Source organism: Schistocerca nitens, chromosome 5 (genome assembly GCF_023898315.1).
Source record: "Schistocerca nitens isolate TAMUIC-IGC-003100 chromosome 5, iqSchNite1.1, whole genome shotgun sequence".
NCBI lineage: Eukaryota > Metazoa > Arthropoda > Insecta > Orthoptera > Acrididae > Schistocerca > Schistocerca nitens.
Window position 1 is genome coordinate 361,365,824 of NC_064618.1, and position 21,110 is coordinate 361,386,933.

The window sequence follows — 21,110 nt, forward strand, 5'->3', positions numbered from 1 at the left end:
TATCTATTCTTAGTATTTCTGTCTCATACAGCAATAATTGTCTGGTTATAGTTTCATTAATTCTTACCGTGACTCTTCTTGAAAAGCTTTGAATGTCAGCAATTTGTTGCGTGAGTATGACATTCTGGATCTGCTTTGATCCTCAGTTCTATCTCTTGTTTCTCATCATTTCTGTTGTTTACTACAATGTGCAGATATTCAAACTCATCTGCATCTTCAAACATGTGGTTGTCAACCTGGATGGTTTTCCACTTTCATAACTTGTAATTTCTTTCTGCTCTCATGAATTCTGTTTTCTCATCATTTACCTCTAACTTAATATCCTTTGCTTTTTTAAACAGGTATGAACAATAACTTTTCGTTATCATACAGGAATCAGCAATCATATGGCGGTGTTCTGTACCAACAGAATGTTTTTTGTGCACAAAACTTCACATGTGAAGGTTTTACGTTGAATGTGAACTTTCCACATGTTCAGAGTGCTCAGCAACGACCGACACAATGTGCTCAAACCTCAGTGAATATGTTTACAAGTTTCCCAACTTCAAGTGTGAACTTTCCACCTGAGTAAGTGGCAGTACAAATCGAGCTGGATGCTCAAGACAAGAAATTTGATGTTTATCCCGGAACTCTGGATTTTGCACCAGCCCCACTCACCACCCCACACACACATACACTACCAGTGTCCACTTTATGAGTGTTTGCGATGGCACATGTCATTCTGGCCGCATCTGCCACATGTGTTCCACAAATGTTAGGTGATTTTAGCAATTTTAATGCACCTGTAGGGGAGGGATGCGGAAACTGTACTCTGTCATTTTCCACACATCAGTCAACTATGGTCATCTCTTCTGCCCTGGTCCATTCTATGCCTGTTGGCATTACTCCATCGAATGCCCGACTTGTTGATTTCTTGACCAAGCCTAGCATGCCGTGTACCACTGATAGTGTTGTGAACTGGTACACCGCTACTGCATCTGAGCCAGTTACGCTGCAGAGCTATGGACATAGAGTGATAGTTTCCGACAAACAGTTACACCAAGACTCCCCCATCCATAGGCCTAAGCTTCCACCCCTTTGCAACGACCATCCACGCACATGGTTTGCCTTGTTTGACCACGTCCTGCATCTACACAGTGTCGCTGATGACAACTTGAAATTCCTTTGCTTACTATGTCACCTCCATGATGAACTGGACCTGATCTGCGATATTGTGGCTTTGCCTCCTCCTACAGACAAATATGCATTCACCTGACACACCATCCTCGAGCGCCTATCCAGATCTTCAGAGAAAGCTATTCACCTCATCGTCAGTCACAAGTTGTTGGGTTCCAGATCCCCATCAAAGCTCAGGCATCATCTCTGAACGGTGATTGACACACATCATATGCTGGACACTACACTTTGGACCATCTGGTTGCTCAAACTTCCTCCGTAAGTTCAAATTCACCTTCTCCATTTAACTTTGGCCACACTGGACACTAAACTGAAGATCGCAGACCAGGTTTACAACATTCTGCCACCCCTGCATACCACCCTAGGGGGCCTCAGGGCTCAGGGGATGGCACAGCTGTGCTGCAGTTTCACACAAGCATGTACATTGCAGGTTAGTCATACTGCATCGGCTGTGGGCCCATCATCCTCATCGGTGTTTGCAATCAACAATGGTACTGTCCATAGAATCAATACCATGGATGGTCCACCGGTACCCGCAAATTCCAGGTGTTTAAACCCGGAAAAACTTAAACACACCAAAGCTATTATACAGGAACTATTAGACAGTAAGGCTATTCGCCCAAGTTGGTTGTCACACATTCATTTGGTGCCAAAGAAAGATGACACTTTCCGCCTCTGTGGTGACTATTGGGTGCTTAACACTGGAACAATTTTAGATAATTATCCCATCCCAAACATTCAAGATTTTGCTCCCCAACTGCACGGAGCACAAATTTTCAGTGTAATCAACTATTACAAGGCATACCACCAACTTCCAGTGGCACCTGAGGACATTGAAAAAACCACCATCATCACCTCATTCAGACTCTTAGAGTATCTGTTTATACCATTCGGCCTTGAAAATTCCGTACAGATGTGGCAACGGTTCATTGACTCATTGGTTGGAAAACTGGACTTTGCATATGCATACCTGGATGACTTGTTAATTTTTTCTTCCTCACTCGAGGAACATGAACTCCACCTTAATACAGTGTTACAACTATTAAAAGCAAATGGTGTTGTGGTGAACAATGCTAAGTCACAACTCTGCCGCACTAGTGTCACTTTTCTGGGCCTACCCAAACAGGTCAAGGCTATTAGTATGGTGCCTTTGTCTCTGCCAATTCCTAGGAATGGTAAATTACTACCACAAACACATTCCCCACGCCGCTGACATAGAAGCTCCACTGACATATACTCTGGCAGGCAACAACACTTCAGGGTCTCGGGCAGTCACATGGACTCCAGACATGTGACAGGCATTTGATAATCTCAAGTCAGCCTTACAGATGGCAGTACTTCAGCAAGCTGTGGGTTCTGTTGTACAGCCACTCAGATTTTTCTCCAACAAACTGTCTGATTCCCAACACAAATGGTCAACGTTCAAGTGGGAACTATTTGCTATTTACATTGCAGTCAAATATTTCCAAGACGATACCAAAGGTCGCCATCTCGTGGTATTTACCAACCATGAACTGCTCATATATACTTTCCGCAACCCAGGCAAGGACTCATCCCCAACACTTTTCCATCATATGGACCTCATATGCCAGTTTACAAATGAAATATGTGACATCTGAGGGGCAGGCAGTGTCATCGCCAATTTTTTATCTCGTGTGTTGGTATTATCTTCATAACTGGACCTCAGCAAATCCCCTAGATTGCAAACAAATGATCCTGAACTTGCTGCATTGCACTCTAATTCTGAAACAGGACTCAAACTCGAGTTACGGACACTTCCTGGGTAATCATCACCCATCTAGTTCGACATTTCAACAGGATGCATATGTCCAGTGATCCCCGCACCTCTCTGCCGGGACGTCTCTAATAGAATTCACGATTTGGTACACCCTAGCATACATGCCACCACACATCTTGTAGCTGAACGGGGTGATAAAACAATGTCACAGTTGGGTGTGAGTGTGTGCAGCTCATCAATGTGCAAAAGTAGGATGCCACACACAGCCCCCCATGGGTACGTTCGATGTGGCAGAATGAAGATTTCAACACACACACGTCAATATCATCAGGCCCTTACCTCTCTCAGGCCCCTTTCGTTACATACTGTCTGTCATTGACAGGTTAAGTTTCTGGGTAGAGGTAATTCCCCTCACTACTATCACAGCCAATGCAGTGGCCCGAGCCCTTTTATTAATGTGGATCTCGCACTTCAGCCATAATTGCCAGTTTGAGTCTGCCCTCTTCTGGCAGTCAATGTCACAGTTGGGTGTGAGTGTGTGCAGCTCATCAATGTGCAAAAGTAGGATGCCACACACAGCCCCCCATGGGTACGTTCGATGTGGCAGAATGAAGATTTCAACACACACACATCAATATCATCAGGCCCTTACCTCTCTCAGGCCCCTTTCGTTACATACTGTCTGTCATTGACAGGTTAAGTCGCTGGGTAGAGGTAATTCCCCTCACTACTATCACAGCCGATGCAGTGGCCCGAGCCCTTTTATTAATGTGGATCTCGCACTTCAGCCATAATTGCCAGTTTGAGTCTGCCCTCTTCTGGCAGGGGTGAAATGATTAAGGACAATAGCATACCACTCCCAGAGCAACGGGCTTGTCAAAAGCTGACACCGAATGCTTAAAGCCTCACTGATGTGCCACAGAGGCGAGTGGGCCGACACCTTACCATGGGTAATGTTAGGCACTTGGGCCACGTGCAAAGGAGGACCTTGGCGCATCTCCGGCAAAAGTACTACAAGGAGAACCTCTCACACTCCCAGCAGAGCTAGTCAAGCCTTCACTCCCTCTGTATCAAATCTGCAACTCGACATTTGTCGGGCATGTTAAGGAGTTAATCACTAACATTCGTGTACCCCTGCTTGGCAGCACTCACTTCCTCCCATACTCCTGCATAAGGCTTGGCGTTGTGCACTCACATCGTGGTGTGTGATGACAATGTCCGACTGGCACTCGGCCCTCCGTACTTGGGCCTTCACAGAGTCATACTGTGGTGTAACAACATATTCGAAGTGCTCATTAACGGCACACCTCAAACTGTATCTGTCTGCTGCCTCAAACCAGCATGGTCTCTGGGAGAACTGCCCGATACCCAACCCAGACTGCTCCCACCCCCTGCCACACCTGCCTCACATGAGACATCTACTGACTGTCCACGGGTGAATGGTGACCATTCCCGCACGTCTGATGTTACCTATTCCCAGTTGTGTGACAGTGATACAGGGGTGGATGTGACATCCCCCTACAGAGAGATGCATGTGATGACTCCCCCTCCTACAGGCAGCCCCCCGCATCTCCCCTGTTAGGATTTAGTGACATATCAGGGGCTAGCCTTGGAACGTGTGACATTGCCGATGATGACTTGTGTGGAGATTCTATCAACCCCTATACGGAAGTGCTATTTAATGTCAACACTGATTTCATTTGCAGTACTAAAGTGTTTTTTGTTGTGCATCCAGATAATGTGTTTGTATTCTACAAACAAGCCAGCTTCCCCAATGACAACTTGACCCACATTCACCTTCTCCAGTCTGTCCTCTTGCCTGTTGGTACTGACCCATCAACCGTAAAAGTCCTACATACCATTCGTACCACAACAGGCATTCAGGTTTGCTACTCTAGCTCCTAACAATCCACCGTCTCCTCCCTGTATCCCTCCACCGCTGTACGGGGTTCGCCTGGTCAGGCAGGACCATCTGTCTCCCTCGCTGGCTCAGAGACTTGATATACTAATGTAATGTATCATTTCTGTTTAAACATCCTTCGTCCTGCCCCCCCCCCCTCCCTCCCTCCCCACAGGTGCTTCCTTTACATATATGATAACATCTTTGTTTTGCAAGCTCTTCATGAGCAGTCTGTGTTCACATGCGAAATGGTAAATGTATTGTGAATCAAGAGATGTGTATATCTGTATATGTGTGCTTCGGACCAATAAAATAGTGCTTATTACATTTGGTATAGTGTACATCATTGGATCCAGCAATCCTACAACACAAAACCCATAAGCCAATATTAGAGAGCAAAATTTCCTTACTGCCAGTAGAAACTTTAAAGATAAAAATTAGTTTATTTCTCTGCTGTACTAGAATTTCATTTCCTGATGGTAATATTGACCAGCAATTCTGTCTCTTTGGAACTTTTCAATGCCATCATTTAAGAGACAACATAAAAAAATTTCTTATTGATAAATAATTCAATCAGTGTAATGAGTTCATAAACCTACATATCTAACAAACTCATCATCTGGTAGGGATGATATTGTACATGTAACGTCTGTAATATAGTGACCTTAAATTCATTTTATGTTCTGCTGTACCCATATTATCAACAAATTTTTATACTTAATTGTAAGACATAGTTTACTTGCAGTGAAATAGTAGGTTATGACTGAAAATATTAGAATCCTAAAACTTACCTGTTGTGTGTATCTATCTAGTTTCTTTCATCTCAGAAATTTAATTTCATAACAAATTTGACAGACTCGTTGTTCTGTCTATTCATTTGCTGGGAGAATCAACAATACCTAAATTTTTTAAAAATCTGTTGTAGTTTGAACTGTCAGTTTAGAAAACTTACCAAATATTTGCACTTCGTATGAAGGCATGTCCTTCACAAAGCTTAATAATCAACATAAGAAATATTCTGTTTTAAACACTCCAATTGTAGTCAATAAATATGGCTATTTTTAAGAACTTGGAATAACATAATAACTATATCTTTCATTTCAAATTTCACACCACTATTTACTGCACATTTTCACAGCTGACAGAGACATTAATAAAAGGTTGAAACTTTTCTAATGATGACCTAAATTAAATTTTATCCATTTACTTCAAACTAATTACTTTATTACATTCAAACTCTTGCCAACTTCAGTAAATGCACACACAGCTTTGTCAATGTCTTCATCGCAGTGTTCTGCACTTATCTGCACACGAATTCTTGGCTTATCTTTCGGTACTATAGGATGGGTAAAAGCTGGCACCAAAATTCCTTTACCTATGGAAAAAAATATCTAATTAGTGATTGTGAGTTATTTTTGGTTGCATGCAATATGGCAACACAAACAGGAAAAGCAAGTGAAATGTCGTTTTTAATTTTATCCACAGTGGCTATTGTTCTAGCTGTGGCTTATTTACATTTGTACAATATAAAGAAAAGAAGGGCATCTTTCAGTCACAAATGTGGCTTTTACTTAATGCATAAAATTTTGGACACAACAAAATATGTGCAAACATGATGCTCCAAGCAGATCTATTATCAACTCCAAGAAAACAACAGCTTACAAAATTTCAGAACTCCTGAATGGTTCTCAAAACCTTTAACCCATTTGAAGCCACAAATTCAGTTAAAAAACACAAATGAGCTATCAACAGGATGTAAAAATCCCAAAATGTGCTAGGTTTGCCTAAGATGATATTGTTAATTTATCAACAAATGTAGCTGTCAGTGAGACAATAGAAACTGTCACACATAACCCAATTAAAAGCAAAACCTGGTCCTTCTTGTAATTTCAGAGTTGATAGGGATACTGGAACTGGTACTTTCTCATGATTATTTCTCATTTAGTGGCAAAGTTCACCTGGGGTAAAAGGTCTAGCCATGGACAACAGCATGTCAGGCTTCCTGGCTGAGAGTTTAATTAACACTGAAACTATTTTTTTCACTAAAAGAAGTAAAAATAAAAATATATCTAAAAACAAAGATGATGTGACTTACCAAATGAAAGTGCTGGCAGGTCGACAGACACACAAACGAACACAAACATACACACAAAATTCAAGCTTTCACAACAAACTGTTGCCTCATCAGGAAAGAGGGAAGGAGAGGGAAAGACGAAAGGATGTGGGTTTTAAGGGAGAAGGTAAGGAGTCATTCCAATCCCGGGAGCGGAAAGACTTACCTTAGGGGGAAAAAAGGACGGGTATACACTCGCACACACACACATATCCATCCACACATATACAGACACAAGCAGACATCTCACAAGCAGACATATTTAAAGACAAAGAGTTTGGGCAGAGATGTCAGTCGAGGCAGAAGTGCAGAGGCAAAGATGTTGTTGAATGACAGGTGAGGTATGAGTGGCGGCAACTTGAAATTAGCGGAGATTGAGGCCTGGTGGATAACGAGAAGAGAGGATATATTGAAGAGCAAGTTCCCATCTCCGGAGCTCGGATAGGTTGGTGTTAGAGGGAAGTATCCAGATAACCCGGACGGTGTAACACTGCGCCAAGATGTGCTGGCCGTGCACCAAGGCATGTTTAGCCACAGGGTGATCCTCATTACCAACAAACACTGTCTGCCTGTGTCCATTCATGTGAATGGACAGTTTGTTGCTGGTCATTCCCACATAGAATGCATCACAGTGTAGGCAGGTCAGTTGGTAGATCACGTGGGTGCTTTCACATGTGGCTCTGCATTTGAAGGAAATATTATGGAAACAGAAGAGGACATACATGAAGATGAAATTGGAAATATGATACTGCGTGAAGAATTTGACAGAGCACTGAAAGACCTAAGTCAAAACAAGGCCTCAAGAGTAGACAACATTTCCATAAGAACTACTTATAGCCTTGAGAGAGCCAGCCATAACAAAACTCTACCATCTGGCATGTATGAGACAGGCAAAATACAGGCAGATTTCGAGAAGAATATAGTGATTCCAATCCCAAAGAAAGCAGGTGTTGACAGTTGTGAAAATCACCAAACTATCAGTTTAATAAGTCACAGCTGCAAGATACTATCACAAATTCTTTACAGATGAATGGAAAAACTGGTAGAAGCTGAGAAAAACTGGTAGAAGCTGACCTTGGGGAAGATCAGCCTGGATTCTGTAGAAATGTTGGAACACACAAAGCAATACTGATCCTACGATTTATCTTAGAAGATAGATTAAGGAAAGGTAAACCTGTTTTTCTAGCATTTGTAGACTTAGAGAAAGCTTTTGACAATGTTGACTGGAATAGCCTCTTTCAAATTCTAAAGGTGGCAGGGTTAAAATACAGAGAGCGAAAGGCTATTCACAATTTGCACAGAAACCAGATGGCAGTTATGACACGAGAGGCATGAAAGGGAACCAGTGATTGATAAGGGAGTGAGACAGGGTTGTAGCCTATCCCTGATATTATTCAATCTGTATATTGAGCAAGCAGTAAAGGAAAGAAAAGGAAAATTCTGAGTAGGAATTAAAATCCATGGAGAAGAAATAAAAACTTTGAGGTTTGCTGATGACATTGTAATTCTGTCTGAGACAGCAAAGGACCTGGAAGAGCAGCTGAATGGAATGGACAGTGTCTTGAAAGGAGGATATAAGATGAACATCAACAAAAGCAAAACAAGTATAATGGAGTGTAGTCAAATCAGGTGAAGCTGAGGGAATTAGATTAGGAAATGAGACACATAAAGTAATAGATGAGTTTTGCTATTTGGGGAGCAAAATAACTGATGATGGTCAGAGTAGAGCGAATATAAAATGTAGACTGGCAATGGCAATTAAAGCATTTCTGAAGAAGAGAAATTTGTTAACATTGAGTAGAGATTTAAGTGTCAGGAAGTCTTTTCTGAAAGTATTTGTATGGAGTGTAGCAATGTATGGAAGTGAAACATGGATGACAAATAGTTTAGACAAGAAGAGAATAGAAGCTTTTGATATGTGGTGCTACAGGAGAATGCTGAAGATTAGGTGGGTAGATCACATGACTAATGAGGAGGTACTGAATAGAACTGGAGAGAGAGGAATTTGTGCACAACTTGACTAGAAGAAAGGATTGGTTGGTAGGACAAATTCTGAGGCATCAAGGGATCACCAATTTAGTTCTGGAGGGAAGTGTGGAAGGTAAAAATCATACAGGGAGACCAAGAGATGAATACACTAAGCAGATTCAGAAGGATGTAGGTTGCAGTAGTTACTCAGAGATGAAGAAACTTGCATAGGATAGAGCAGCTTGGAGAGCTGCATCAAACCAGTCTCTGGATTGAAGACCATGACAACAACAACAACAACCACAAGTGATGAATAACCCTATGACTAACTAGTCAATGAATGGTCATTGCAATAGTGAAACCATTTATTAGTTAAATAGTTGACAATGGAAAACTGTGAGGAGACTGAAATGTCCTTCAGATGAAAACTGTGTCCCAGACTGAAACTCGAACTCAGGACCTTTGCCTTTCAAGGACAAGTGCTCTATCGACTGAGCTACCCAACCATGATACATGACCCATCCTCACAGCTTCAATTCTGCTAGTACCTCATCTCCTATATCTGCAGAAGAGCTTCTGTGAAGTTTGGAAGGTAGGAGACAAGGTAATGTCAGAACTGAAGCTGTGAGGACAGGTTGTGAGCCATGCTTGGGTAACTCAGTCGGTAGAGCACCTGCCCGTGAAACGCAAAGGTGTCGAGTTTGAGTTTTAGTCTGGCACACAGTTTTAATCTCCCACGAAGTTTCATATCAGTGCACACACTGCTGCAGAGTGAAAAATCTCATTCTGTGAGGAGATTAATTTTCAGATATCATACAATTTTTTAAAACTGTAATAGGTGAGAAATATGTCTTATATGAGCAATTGTTTGAGTAAACTGGATTAATGTTTGAAATATGTTGCAATGAAAGTGACTAAAATAGTAAAAATTATTTGATAAATTTATAACACAGTCTCTGACTTCAACCAGATCCATACAGCCTGGATAAATTTACGAATATGCATGTATTTTAAGTGTGGTTTTAGTGTGAAAATAATGTCTAATAGGGTATGTATTCAGCAGGGAAATTTTCTGTCGTAATGCAGCTGGCATATCTGCCTTGGATGACCTTGTTGGAATAATCAGTTCAAAGAAATGTAGTGTGTGTGTGTGTGTGTGTGTGTGTGTGTGTGTGTGTGTGTGCGTGTGTGTTACCTTTGAGACTTTGGCCAGACAGATTTGGGAGCAGCAGCAATGGGATGGACCAACAGCTACAAACCATGTACCTACAACCTGAAGGCAACTTAATTAATGTTTGCTTCTATCACATTCATTTTAGTCAACATACATCGAAAAGTACAATATCAGCAGGTGCCCATGCAAAGAACAATCATGATCTGGATTAGGTGTGACACATCACAAGTTAAACAAAAAGCCACAGATGCAAGATAATCACACACCAATAATAAAACTGCACTCAGCGGCCACCACCTATGATCACAAAGGTCTGACTACTGATGTCGGCCTTGCCACCACCTTGAGATGGGCATTTTACAGCAAGGTACAGAGAACAGACAATAACAACATCTACAACAACCCAAAGCTGACATTAGTTATGTGCAAGAACAAAGAAACTATTGTCACCTCATCCAAAATGTTACAGAAAAATACAGAGAAGCTACTCATGCTCGTGAAGCTGAACCTCCAGAATGTGATCTAGAAGACCATTTACAGTTAAGTAATAACTGCTGCACTTTGCAATTTATTCTAAATGCTGTAAAAAGAAGTATGAAAATGACAAAACAGGAACTGTATGATGAAAACCCAGATTTAAAATTCAGATTGTTTTCCAAGAGGAAGTACTTGAAGGCATCTAAGATGGAAATAGAAAAGCTGTTAAAAGAAAGTGCTCATCCCCACAAGTCATTTTAGGATATTAGAGAAGTTTATGACAAATTTACAGATAGCAGCACAGAATAGCACAGCAAGCACAATGATGTAGATCTTGTTTGTATCACACCTGGCCAGCCTCTTTGCAGTATGTTTATAGAATTGCCCCAGTGTCCTAATAGAAAAAGACCATAATTGGATAAATATTCCAAGCTGGGATAATCTGTCATTCTGAAAGTCCATGGTCTTCACCTTAGAACTTGTACCCAGTAACAATGACTCATGGCCAAGCAATGATTACCATGCTTCAGATGCCATGACAGTCGCAACAGGTAACCTATATTGAACATTCAACATTTTTTCCTGCACATTAACCACTTCAAAAGTTTCCAGCATCATAGACCACCACAAGATGAACAATCAAACAGCTGTGGTACCATGAGATGTCCTTAAGACAATGGTATCATGCCCTTCAGCCCGTTTGAATTTTTATTTATACCATTTGGTCTCAAAAATGCTGCACAACACGGCAGCATTTTGTGGATATAGTGCTGAAGGGACTTCCATTTTGCTTTTTATACCTCAATGACATTCTAGTTCTCTCATCAAACACCTGATTATGGGAACAATATGTGCGAGAAGCGTGTGAGCAACTGTATAATTACAGCACATTACTGAAAGAAGAAAGTGCATCATCAGCAAAGCAGAATTGACCTTCCTAGGGAATAAATGTAGCATTTGTACATTATTGGAGAAGATGGCAGCTCCACAAGCCCTTCCAAAGCTGATAGAATACCAACAGTTAAGATGTTCCCTGGGAATGGTTAATATTTATTGCCACCACTTCCTGGCAACAGCATGAATACAAATGTTGCTACCAGAAGGACTCACAGTATGTGACAGTATGGACCAGTGATCTCTAAAGTGGATCCCAGAAATCAAAAAGACTTTACACAATATTCAGTTGAACCTTAATAGTAGTGAAGTATTTATCACTCATCCATTGCCATCTGCACCCCTGGCAATAGTTGACACTAGCCACACAGTAATGTGTGCAGCCCTAAACCAACAGACTAATGAACAATGGCAACTACTAACTTTTTTCCAAAATGTTGCAACCAGTGCAGCAGCAGTGTGTATGAGAGAGAACTGCTTGCAGTGTACAAAGCTGTTAAGACATTTTTGACCACAAATTGCAGCTTGCCCTTTGAGAATTTAAACTGATCACAAACTGACAGTTCCTGTTTTCTAGAGCACTAGTGACAAGCATTCCCTCCAGCAGTTCAGACATGCAGATTGTCAGCCTATTTATGATATATGGGCACCTCATGAAAGAAGCAAAAAATATCATTGCTGATAATTTTTTGTGCATCTATGGTTTGGCAAATACCATGGATTACAAAGAACTCACCACCATTCAAATTCCATATCCACAACTACAATGATTATGGGACAACCCTTACATAGAACTGTGACTCACTCAAACCCTGGTGCCAAGCACCAGGTTGACACCATGGCATGTCTTGTGCCTGGCAGAAGCCAAGGACCTACATTTCACCAAGACCCTACAAAGCTGCTTTCAACACTGTTAACAGTCTGTCACATCCAAGAACAAATGCAACCATCAAGTTAGTGACTGACCATTTTGTGCTGCCATTGATTAAAAAAGATGCTTGTTCATGGACTTGTGTGAGTATTCAGTGTGAGCAATGTAAAGTGGTCTGACACATACATGTTGATATTTGGCACTTTGGAGGTTCTTCAGCTCTTCATTAACATTAATCCTTGTCAACATCAATCTTGTAGGCCTCTTTCCACCTTCAGATGGCTGCGGGTACCTTTTCATAGCAGAGTGTACTTAGTGATCAGAAGTTACATCCACCATGGACATGTCTGCTGGGACAACAGCAAAAACCTTCATCATCACATCGATAACATGATTTGGTTGTACCCTCCATGTTGCTACAGATCAGGGCCAGCAATTTGAGTCTATTTTCTTTCAATACTCATCCAAGTTGTGCATCTTCCAGCATCATCATATGACAAGCTATCATCCTGCCAGCAATGTGATAGTAGAAAGGTGGCACCATATCCTAAAGATGGCTCTCATGTACCACTACAATAAATGGATAGAGGCCCTTCCCTTTGTCTTTCTAGGGCTTTGCATGGTGTACAAGTTGGACATCAGAGCACTGTTAACAGAAATGGTGTATGAGGACCTGTTGTGGATTTCAGCAAATTATATCACTTCTGAACCATTGTCATCCCCAGTAGAACTTCCACAATTGATTCAACAGCTCTGAGACCATGTAGTCAAGATACAATGGCTGCCTTCTTAGCACCACAGTAAACATGAAACTGTCAACAACTGCACTCGCATTATGCTCAGCACAGATCTCATCAGATCAACATTCCAATCACTGTACACTGGCCCCTTTCTAGAGTTATGATGAGGAAACCACACCACAGAGATACTGCAAGATGGGAAACCCACAAAGGCCTCATGACAAGCAAGTCGGCCCAGCATAGGTCCTACTTTCAAATTTACAAGGCACCATTCTGATGCTGCAAGCCTCATCACACCAGGAAGCACTGATGCAGACCTCACCCAAAGTTATCACCCCTCTCCACCGGCCAGCAGCCACATCATCACTGCAGCCATTAGCTGCATCAACATTACAGCCAGCAATCTGCACAAGAGTCAGTCAGCAAAAAAAGGTTTCAATTTCCTTATAGTCTTGGTGCTGCACACTGAGGGGAATGGTGGTGGGGGACTGCTGAAATAACTGATCCAACAATCAACAGTAGTGTGTGTTATCTTTGGTATGAACTTTTATCTCTTTCTCCAGTTGAGACAAGTTTGCTTTTAAAATGTGTATTTTGTGCAGTAAGTAATAACAACTAATTCCACACACTTAAATGTTGTGTACATAATTTTATGTGGTTTACAAGTCTTACTCAAAATCTCTTTTGAATGAACACCATGTTTACACATCACACTGGTGTTATTATAATGCTAACATATAACTGATAAACACGGAATGCACCATTGTTTATAAACACTACTTCACAACTGCTGGTGGACATACAAGCTTCTTATGCTCCACACCTCATTATACCATTTACTGAGTCCACTGGCATCCAGATGTATTACACCATCCAAACTGCTGTTGACGCAAGAAGATGGCTCGCCATTGGCATTGGTAGGACAATGACAAAATATACTATTCTGTGAATAAAACATCAAAAGTTGCAAGTTATTTAAACCATATGCTTACAGCCTTCACTTTATTGAAATAATAATGCTTCTGTTGTCAGATGTAAAACCAGATTCAGTTTCAGTGATCACTGAATTCTATTTATCCAAAACAATGTGCTCCATTGTCACTCTCAACAAATACTCAGTCTAGTCACAAATTTCGTTGGACAGAATTAACTTTGGCAGGTCCTAATTTGGTGTTGAATTTCACTTTTCAAACAACTGACACAGTACCACCAAGTTACCTGAATCAGATCAGGGCACTTTTTGTGAGGAGTTCTGTTTCATGTCACCTTTATTTACATAATAAAATCTCACTCATGTGGTGTACTTATGCTCAATGTAGGTTATTACAACTGAAAGCAAAGGTTTTCTAGGATTCTGAGTCATACCAGTATTGTAAATGTAGATGAGGCATTATTGTAGGTTAATTCAGCTGTTTATCTAACAGACACATGCAAATAGTGTGCTCTTTTAGAGTAACAAACATTTATTTGTGTAAGAGAGATTTTGAAAGACACTGTAAAACTAATTTGTAATGAGTTGCTCTGTATTTCAGTCTATGTATTAATTTCTTGAATGAGTTCTGCAGCTGATGACAATGATAATAAAAAAATTCCAAATTTTACTTATAATCAAATAGGGAGTCTGTCAGGCCAGAAAAGCATTGCTGATCTTAAGCTGTTACTGACATGAACTTCATTTAGAAATACCATGTTTGTGGGGGAATGCATTTGGATGCCCCTAATGGTCATGTGTGAAACTGTATAGTTACAATGGAAAGAGAATATTAAGATTGAAAGCTAGTATACAAAACATTATTACTGCGGTACAATTTGGCTTTAGGAAGGGCAAATCCACAGTCCATGCCATTGACTCCCTGATTAAAAAAGTGCTTAATGCTTATGAAGGAAAAAATTTTGCTCAGGCTACCTTTTGTGATCTGAGCAAAGCCTTCGATTCTGTGGAGCATATTTCACTCCTCAACAAACTAGTTTATTACGGAATCACAAACAGTGAAGTTGACAACATTTTTGAATCTTTCCTCAGCAACTGTAGACAAATTGTTTGTATTGGTAAACAGAGATCACAGCTAGCTGAAGTTAAGTGCGGTGTGCCACAAGGCTCAGTATTAGGACCTCTGCTATTTATCCTAATGACAAACGATCTACCATCCTACATAAATACTCACTCCATTCTCTATGCAGATGATACCACTTTTTTCAATATCAGCTCAGACATTGATATCCTCCAAACTGTGGCAAACGACACAATATCACAGGCATCAGTCTGGTTCCGAGCTAATGGGTTCCTGCTTAATGAGAGTAAAACTCAAAAGATTGTATTTAGTTTGAGTGATCCGCCAGTAGAAGACTTCAAGAATAATGTTAAGTTCTTAGGTATTGTTATAGATAGTAAATTGACTTGGGAGCCACATATTAAATACATTAGTGCAAGGCTGTCTAGAGTGGTGTATTTGTTAAAGAATTTAATAAACCATGTACCCGCGGCCTATGTAAGATCAGCCTACTTTGCTTTTTTTCAAATTATTATATCTTATGGGCTTTTAATATGAGGCAATAGCTCACACCTTCAGGACATTTTGGTACTTCAGAAGAAAGTAATTCGAATTATCACAAACAGTGATAAACTGGCCCATTGCAAACCACTGTTTATCAACTTAAAAATATTAACTGTTATAAACATGTATATTTACTGCCCTACTGCATATAAAGAGCAACTTATCAGAAAACCAGTGTAGAAGAGATGTACACTATCATGGAACCAGAAATAGTAGCAATCGTGACATACCTTACTACAGATTATCCAAGTCATTGAACAGCTACGAAGTGGTGGGTATGAAGATGTTTAATAATTTACCACTAGAATGGGTAGAAGCTCCATTTGATTTATTTAAAGACAAATTGTTCAGTTGGTTAGCTGCAAATCCATACTACTCACTTCAGGAATTTTACGACAGTAAAATATCATAGTGGTACCGATTTGGATTGTGCAGCATAATTTCTTTAACTGAATCAGTTATGATGCAATGTTTTCATATTATTTCATTTTAAATATTGTATTTTATGTAAAACCTATGTCACATATTGATCTTTAACCCAGGTATATATGCTGTATAACTTGTATATATGTAACTTGACTTTGTCAATTGCTGTAATAGCTAAACGACAATAAAATTTCATTCATTCATTCATTCATTCATTCCTTCATTCAATGTGTTTTGCTGTTACACGTTTCTATACTCAGTATCCCAATCAGTTGGAGGTGAGTGGTAATTTTCCTCAGTTTTGTTTATTATTCATCGTCGAATTGATATTAGAATTAAATAACAGTAACAGGTTTGTGATTACGGTTTTGAAAATGAAACTTTGGAAACAAGTGTTTGATATTTCTGAACTTGTTGTGGTAATACCAGTTTCATTTCCTTAACATCAAGTGCTTGTCACTCATCTTTTCCTTTTTCTGCACACAATCAAATTTTTATATAATTTTGTGAGAGATTTTTGACAGAAAACCGCTAGTTACCAAAGGTCATTAAAGGTAAACACATTTTGGATCATATATCTTTGCTTTTCTATTCCTTGTCATAGAAAAAATTTAAATAACACAGTCTGTTTCACTAGAAATTTCTAATTATTCACATATATGTGGGGTGAATTGTATTCAGCAAAACAGATACAGCTTGAATCAAACTTGCAAATCAACATAAAAATTTGTAGTACATCTTCCACAATCTGCTGACAAATTTTCTGATATAATGCCAGTTAGTCAATAACAATCAGTCCCCAACAGTTTGATTTTTGAAAATAGAAGTCATCAGAAGGTATTGTAAATGAAGTATTAACTTATAGAAAAAATGCTCACTACAAATACATGACAGTCATAATAACAGAGTGGAGTAGTTGACACACTCTTGTGGTCAGTGTTGTATGACTGCCTGAGGGGGTTGATTGCCACCAGTCACTGTGAAGTAGTATGAAACACAGTTGCTAGGATAGAGATACAACATTCTCAGATCATGGTAAATGCTTAAACAAAAAGATTTGAAATGGCTGTTGATGAGATTTTGTCTGTGGTCCTGTGTTCATGTGTTTGATATTGGACATATACCTAGGAAAGATGCAATACAACAAAGCAGCCATAGATCTGGTAACATAAACTGATTATTTCATAATTCTCATAAAGTTGAATGCTGTAACATATACAGCAACAGGTGTTCTTAAAGAATTGTACAAGTGGTGCCAAAGAGTATAGTTATCAGCAGAATCCTGAAAAACTACATACACAAATAAAAACTATATCCAAATGTTTAGACACCTTTTGGAAAATGTAACATAATTTCCATGTTTATATACAAAAAATGAAAACAGATGTAGAAAAGCACTGAACGACATAATATGCTGACTCATTGTGGAATGTCATATGGCTCAATAAAGAAGATCATGAGCAATATTGCTAAAATAATATCCCGAAAGCTTGGGAGCACCACACAAATATTTATTGGTGAACAGTAACACCAATAACTTGCATACCATAGGATTTTGAAAAGAGGGAATTTTGGTGTGTGTGTGTGGGGGGGGGGGGGTGGTACTGTTGATCATACACTTATTGTCCACACCAGATCAGATATGGCAAAAAGCCAGCAGCAGAAGGGTATTTCTCCTGCAAAGATCCAAAAAAGAAGCACAATGAATGATAACTATGCAAAAATGAATGTCAGAAGTAGATTTTATAACATGTCCTGCATAGCACACATTCACCCTGCAATCAGTGATTGGTATGGATATCTTACACTAAAATTATGTTTTAATAGCCAGAATTGATTACCTAAGTACAGTAGAGACAGTCAGTTCTGTGATTATTGCTAATAATTATTGTACAAATATTAATAATGTAGGCAGATAGTTGTAAAAGTAGCAGACATTGTAGTAGTAGTAGTAGTAGTAGTAGTAGTAGTAATATGACAACAATGACACAGTATGTTCCTGAATTTTGATACATACTCTCAACCATACGGTGTATGGTGGTTTGTGGGGTACAGATGTAGATGAAGAAAGACAAGACTCATTTCCTTCTCTACACTTGTCATATCCAAACTTATTTGCTTTTCATGAATGGTGCAATATACCATAACCTTCATTAGTCTTCTGACTAGTTTGATGTGGCCCATCATGAATTCCTCTCCCATGTTAACCTCTTTATCTCAGAGTAGCTCTTTCACTCTACGTACTCAATTATTTGCCAGATGTATTCCATTCTCTGTCTTTCCCCAACAGTTTTTTTCTGCTGTAACACCCTCATTGCCTATGCTAATCTGCTTTATATATCCTCCTTGCTTCATCTGTCATACATTATTTTGCTTTCACAGTAACAGAACTCTTTCATTTTGTCTACTTAATGGACCCCAATTGTGATGTTAAGTTTATTACTAAGTTTATTTCTGCTACTCCCTATTACTTTTGTCTTTCCTTAGTTTACTCACAGTCCATATTCTGCACTCAGTGGATTGTTCATTCCATTCAGTATACTCTGTAATTCTCCATCTCTTTCAGTGCGGATAGCAATGTCAACAACACTGACATTCTTTCACTCTGGATTTTAATTCAACAGCAGTATGTTTCTTTTTTCTCTTTGATCACTGCCTCTTTGAGATATAGATTGAAAAGTAGTGGAAAAAGACTGCATCCTTGTCTTACACAATTTTTAATCTGAGCACTTTGTTCTTGATCTTCCATTTTTATTGCTCCTTCCTGTTTATTATAGGTATACTTTTTACATCAGCCATCTCTCTCTACAGCTTACACATATTTTTCTGAGACTTTCTAATGTCTTGCATCATTTTACACTGTTGAACACTTTTTCTAGGTTGACAGTTCCTAGAAGGTGTCTTGCATTTCCTTAAGTCTTGCTTCCACTATCAAGCACAACATCAGAACTGCCTACATGTACATCTTCACCTACAGAAGTACTCTACAATTCACAATTAAGCACCTGGCAGAGGGTTCACCAAACCACCTTCAACCTATTTCTGCACTGTTCCACTCTGAACAGTGGACGGGAAAAACATACACTTAAATCTTTCTATGCAACCTCTGATTTCTCTTACTTTATTAGGATGATAATTCCTCCCTATGTAGGTGTGTGCCAACAAAATATTTTCACACTCTGAGGAGAAAGTTGGTGGTCAAAATTTCATGAGAAGATCCTGCCACAATGAAAATTTCCTTTTTTTTTTATTGTCACCCCAATTCATGTATCATATCCATGGCACTCACTCCCTTATTTCATGGTATACAAAAACAAGTTGCCCTTATGTGAACTTTCTTGATGTCCTTCATCAGTCATATCTGATTCAGATCTCACACTGCACAGCAGTACTTCAGAAGAGCGCAGACTAGTGTAGTGTAAATCTCTTTCCAACCCTGTTGCATTTTCTATCAAAAAATTGCAATCTTTGGTTTGCTTTACCCACAACATTATCTACATGATTGCTCCAATTAAAGTTATTCGTAAATACAATCCCTATCTATGTAGTTGAATTTACAGGCTTTAGATAAGTATGATTTATGATGTAGCTGAAATTTGGTGGATTCCTTTTAGTACTCATTTGGATGACTTCACACGTTTTATTATTTAGAGACAATTGCCACTTTTTGCACCATACAGATATCTTACGTAAATCATTTTGCAATTGATTTTGATCATCTGCTAACTTTATAAGATGGTAAATCACAGCATCATCTGTAAACAATCTAAGATGGCTACTCAGATTGTCTCTTAAATTATTTATATAGAACAGGAATAACAGAACTTGGGAAATAACTGATATTAGCTCTGTTTTAAACTTTTCATCAGTTACTACAAACTGTGACCTTTTTGACAGTCACACAAGTGAGCCAGTACTCCATAGATATGGAATTTGATTAGAAGTCACTTGCAAGGAACTGTTTCAAAAGCCTTCTGCAAATCTAAAAATATGAAATCAGGTTTACATACCCATGAACAACACCCATTACTTCATGATAATAAAGAGCTAGTAGTGTTTCAAAAGAATGATATTTTCTGAATCCTTGCTGGCAGTTTGTAAATAATTTTTTTCTTCAAGATAACTCACAATGTTCAAATACAGTATACGCACCAAAATCCTACTGCAAATTGATGTTAGTGATATGGGTCTGTAATTCAGTGGATTACTCCTATTTTCTTTCTTGAGTACTGGTGTGACTTGTACAACTTTCTAGTCTTTAGGTACGGATCTTTTGCCAAGTGAGTGATTGCGTATGATTGCTAAATATGGAACTATTGTATCAGCATATTTTGAAAGGAACATGACTGGTATAAAATCTGGACCAGTGGCCTTTCCTTTATTAAGTGATTTAAGCTGCTTTGCTACACTGAGGACATCTACTTCTAAGTTACTCATGGTGGCAGTTGTTCTTGATTAAAATTCTAGAATATTTACTTTGTCTTCTCTGGTGAAGGAATTTCAGAAAACTGTATTTAATAACTTTGCATTAGTGGTACTGTAATCAGTAACATCATCACTATTATCGCACAGTGAAGATATTGATTGCATCTTTCTGCTGGTGTACTTTGCATACAACCACAATCTCTTAGGATTTTCTACCAGATTTCAAGACAGAGTTTCACTGTGGAAAGTATTAAAAGCACTACACTTTGAATTCTGTGCTAATTTCAAGCTTCTGCAAAACTTAGTCAATCTTGGGGTTTTTGTTCTTTTAATTTTGGCATGTTTTTATTGTTGCTTCTGCAACAAAGTTCTCAGCTGTTTTGTGAACTATGGGAGATCAGTACGATTTCTTATTAATTTGTTTGTTATATGTTTCTCAATTGTCGTTGATACTATTTATTTGAATTTAAACCACATCTAGTCTATGCTTACATACTAACATTGGAATGAGTGGAGACATCAAGTGGATTTTTATTTGCCTTTTTAAGTATGGTAGGTGCATTTTGCATTTATTTTTGGTGGATTTGGATGTCACAGTATTCAGTCTTGCTGCAACAACCTTGTGGTCACTGATCGCTGTGTCCATCATGATG

The 21,110-nt window shown here is 39.2% G+C and overlaps 1 protein-coding gene across 1 annotated transcript in view; it reads right to left on the minus strand.

Moving 5' to 3' along the window:
- Positions 1-5,907: 5,907 nt before the first annotated feature.
- Positions 5,908-21,110, minus strand: part of LOC126260457 (2-amino-3-ketobutyrate coenzyme A ligase, mitochondrial-like) — a 181,414-nt gene continuing 166,211 nt past the window's right edge. The window contains exon 8 of the mRNA XM_049957785.1: positions 5,908-6,189. Within this exon, the coding sequence (XP_049813742.1) occupies positions 6,032-6,189 (158 nt within the window). The 3' untranslated portion in view covers positions 5,908-6,031. The remainder of the gene's footprint in view (positions 6,190-21,110) is intronic.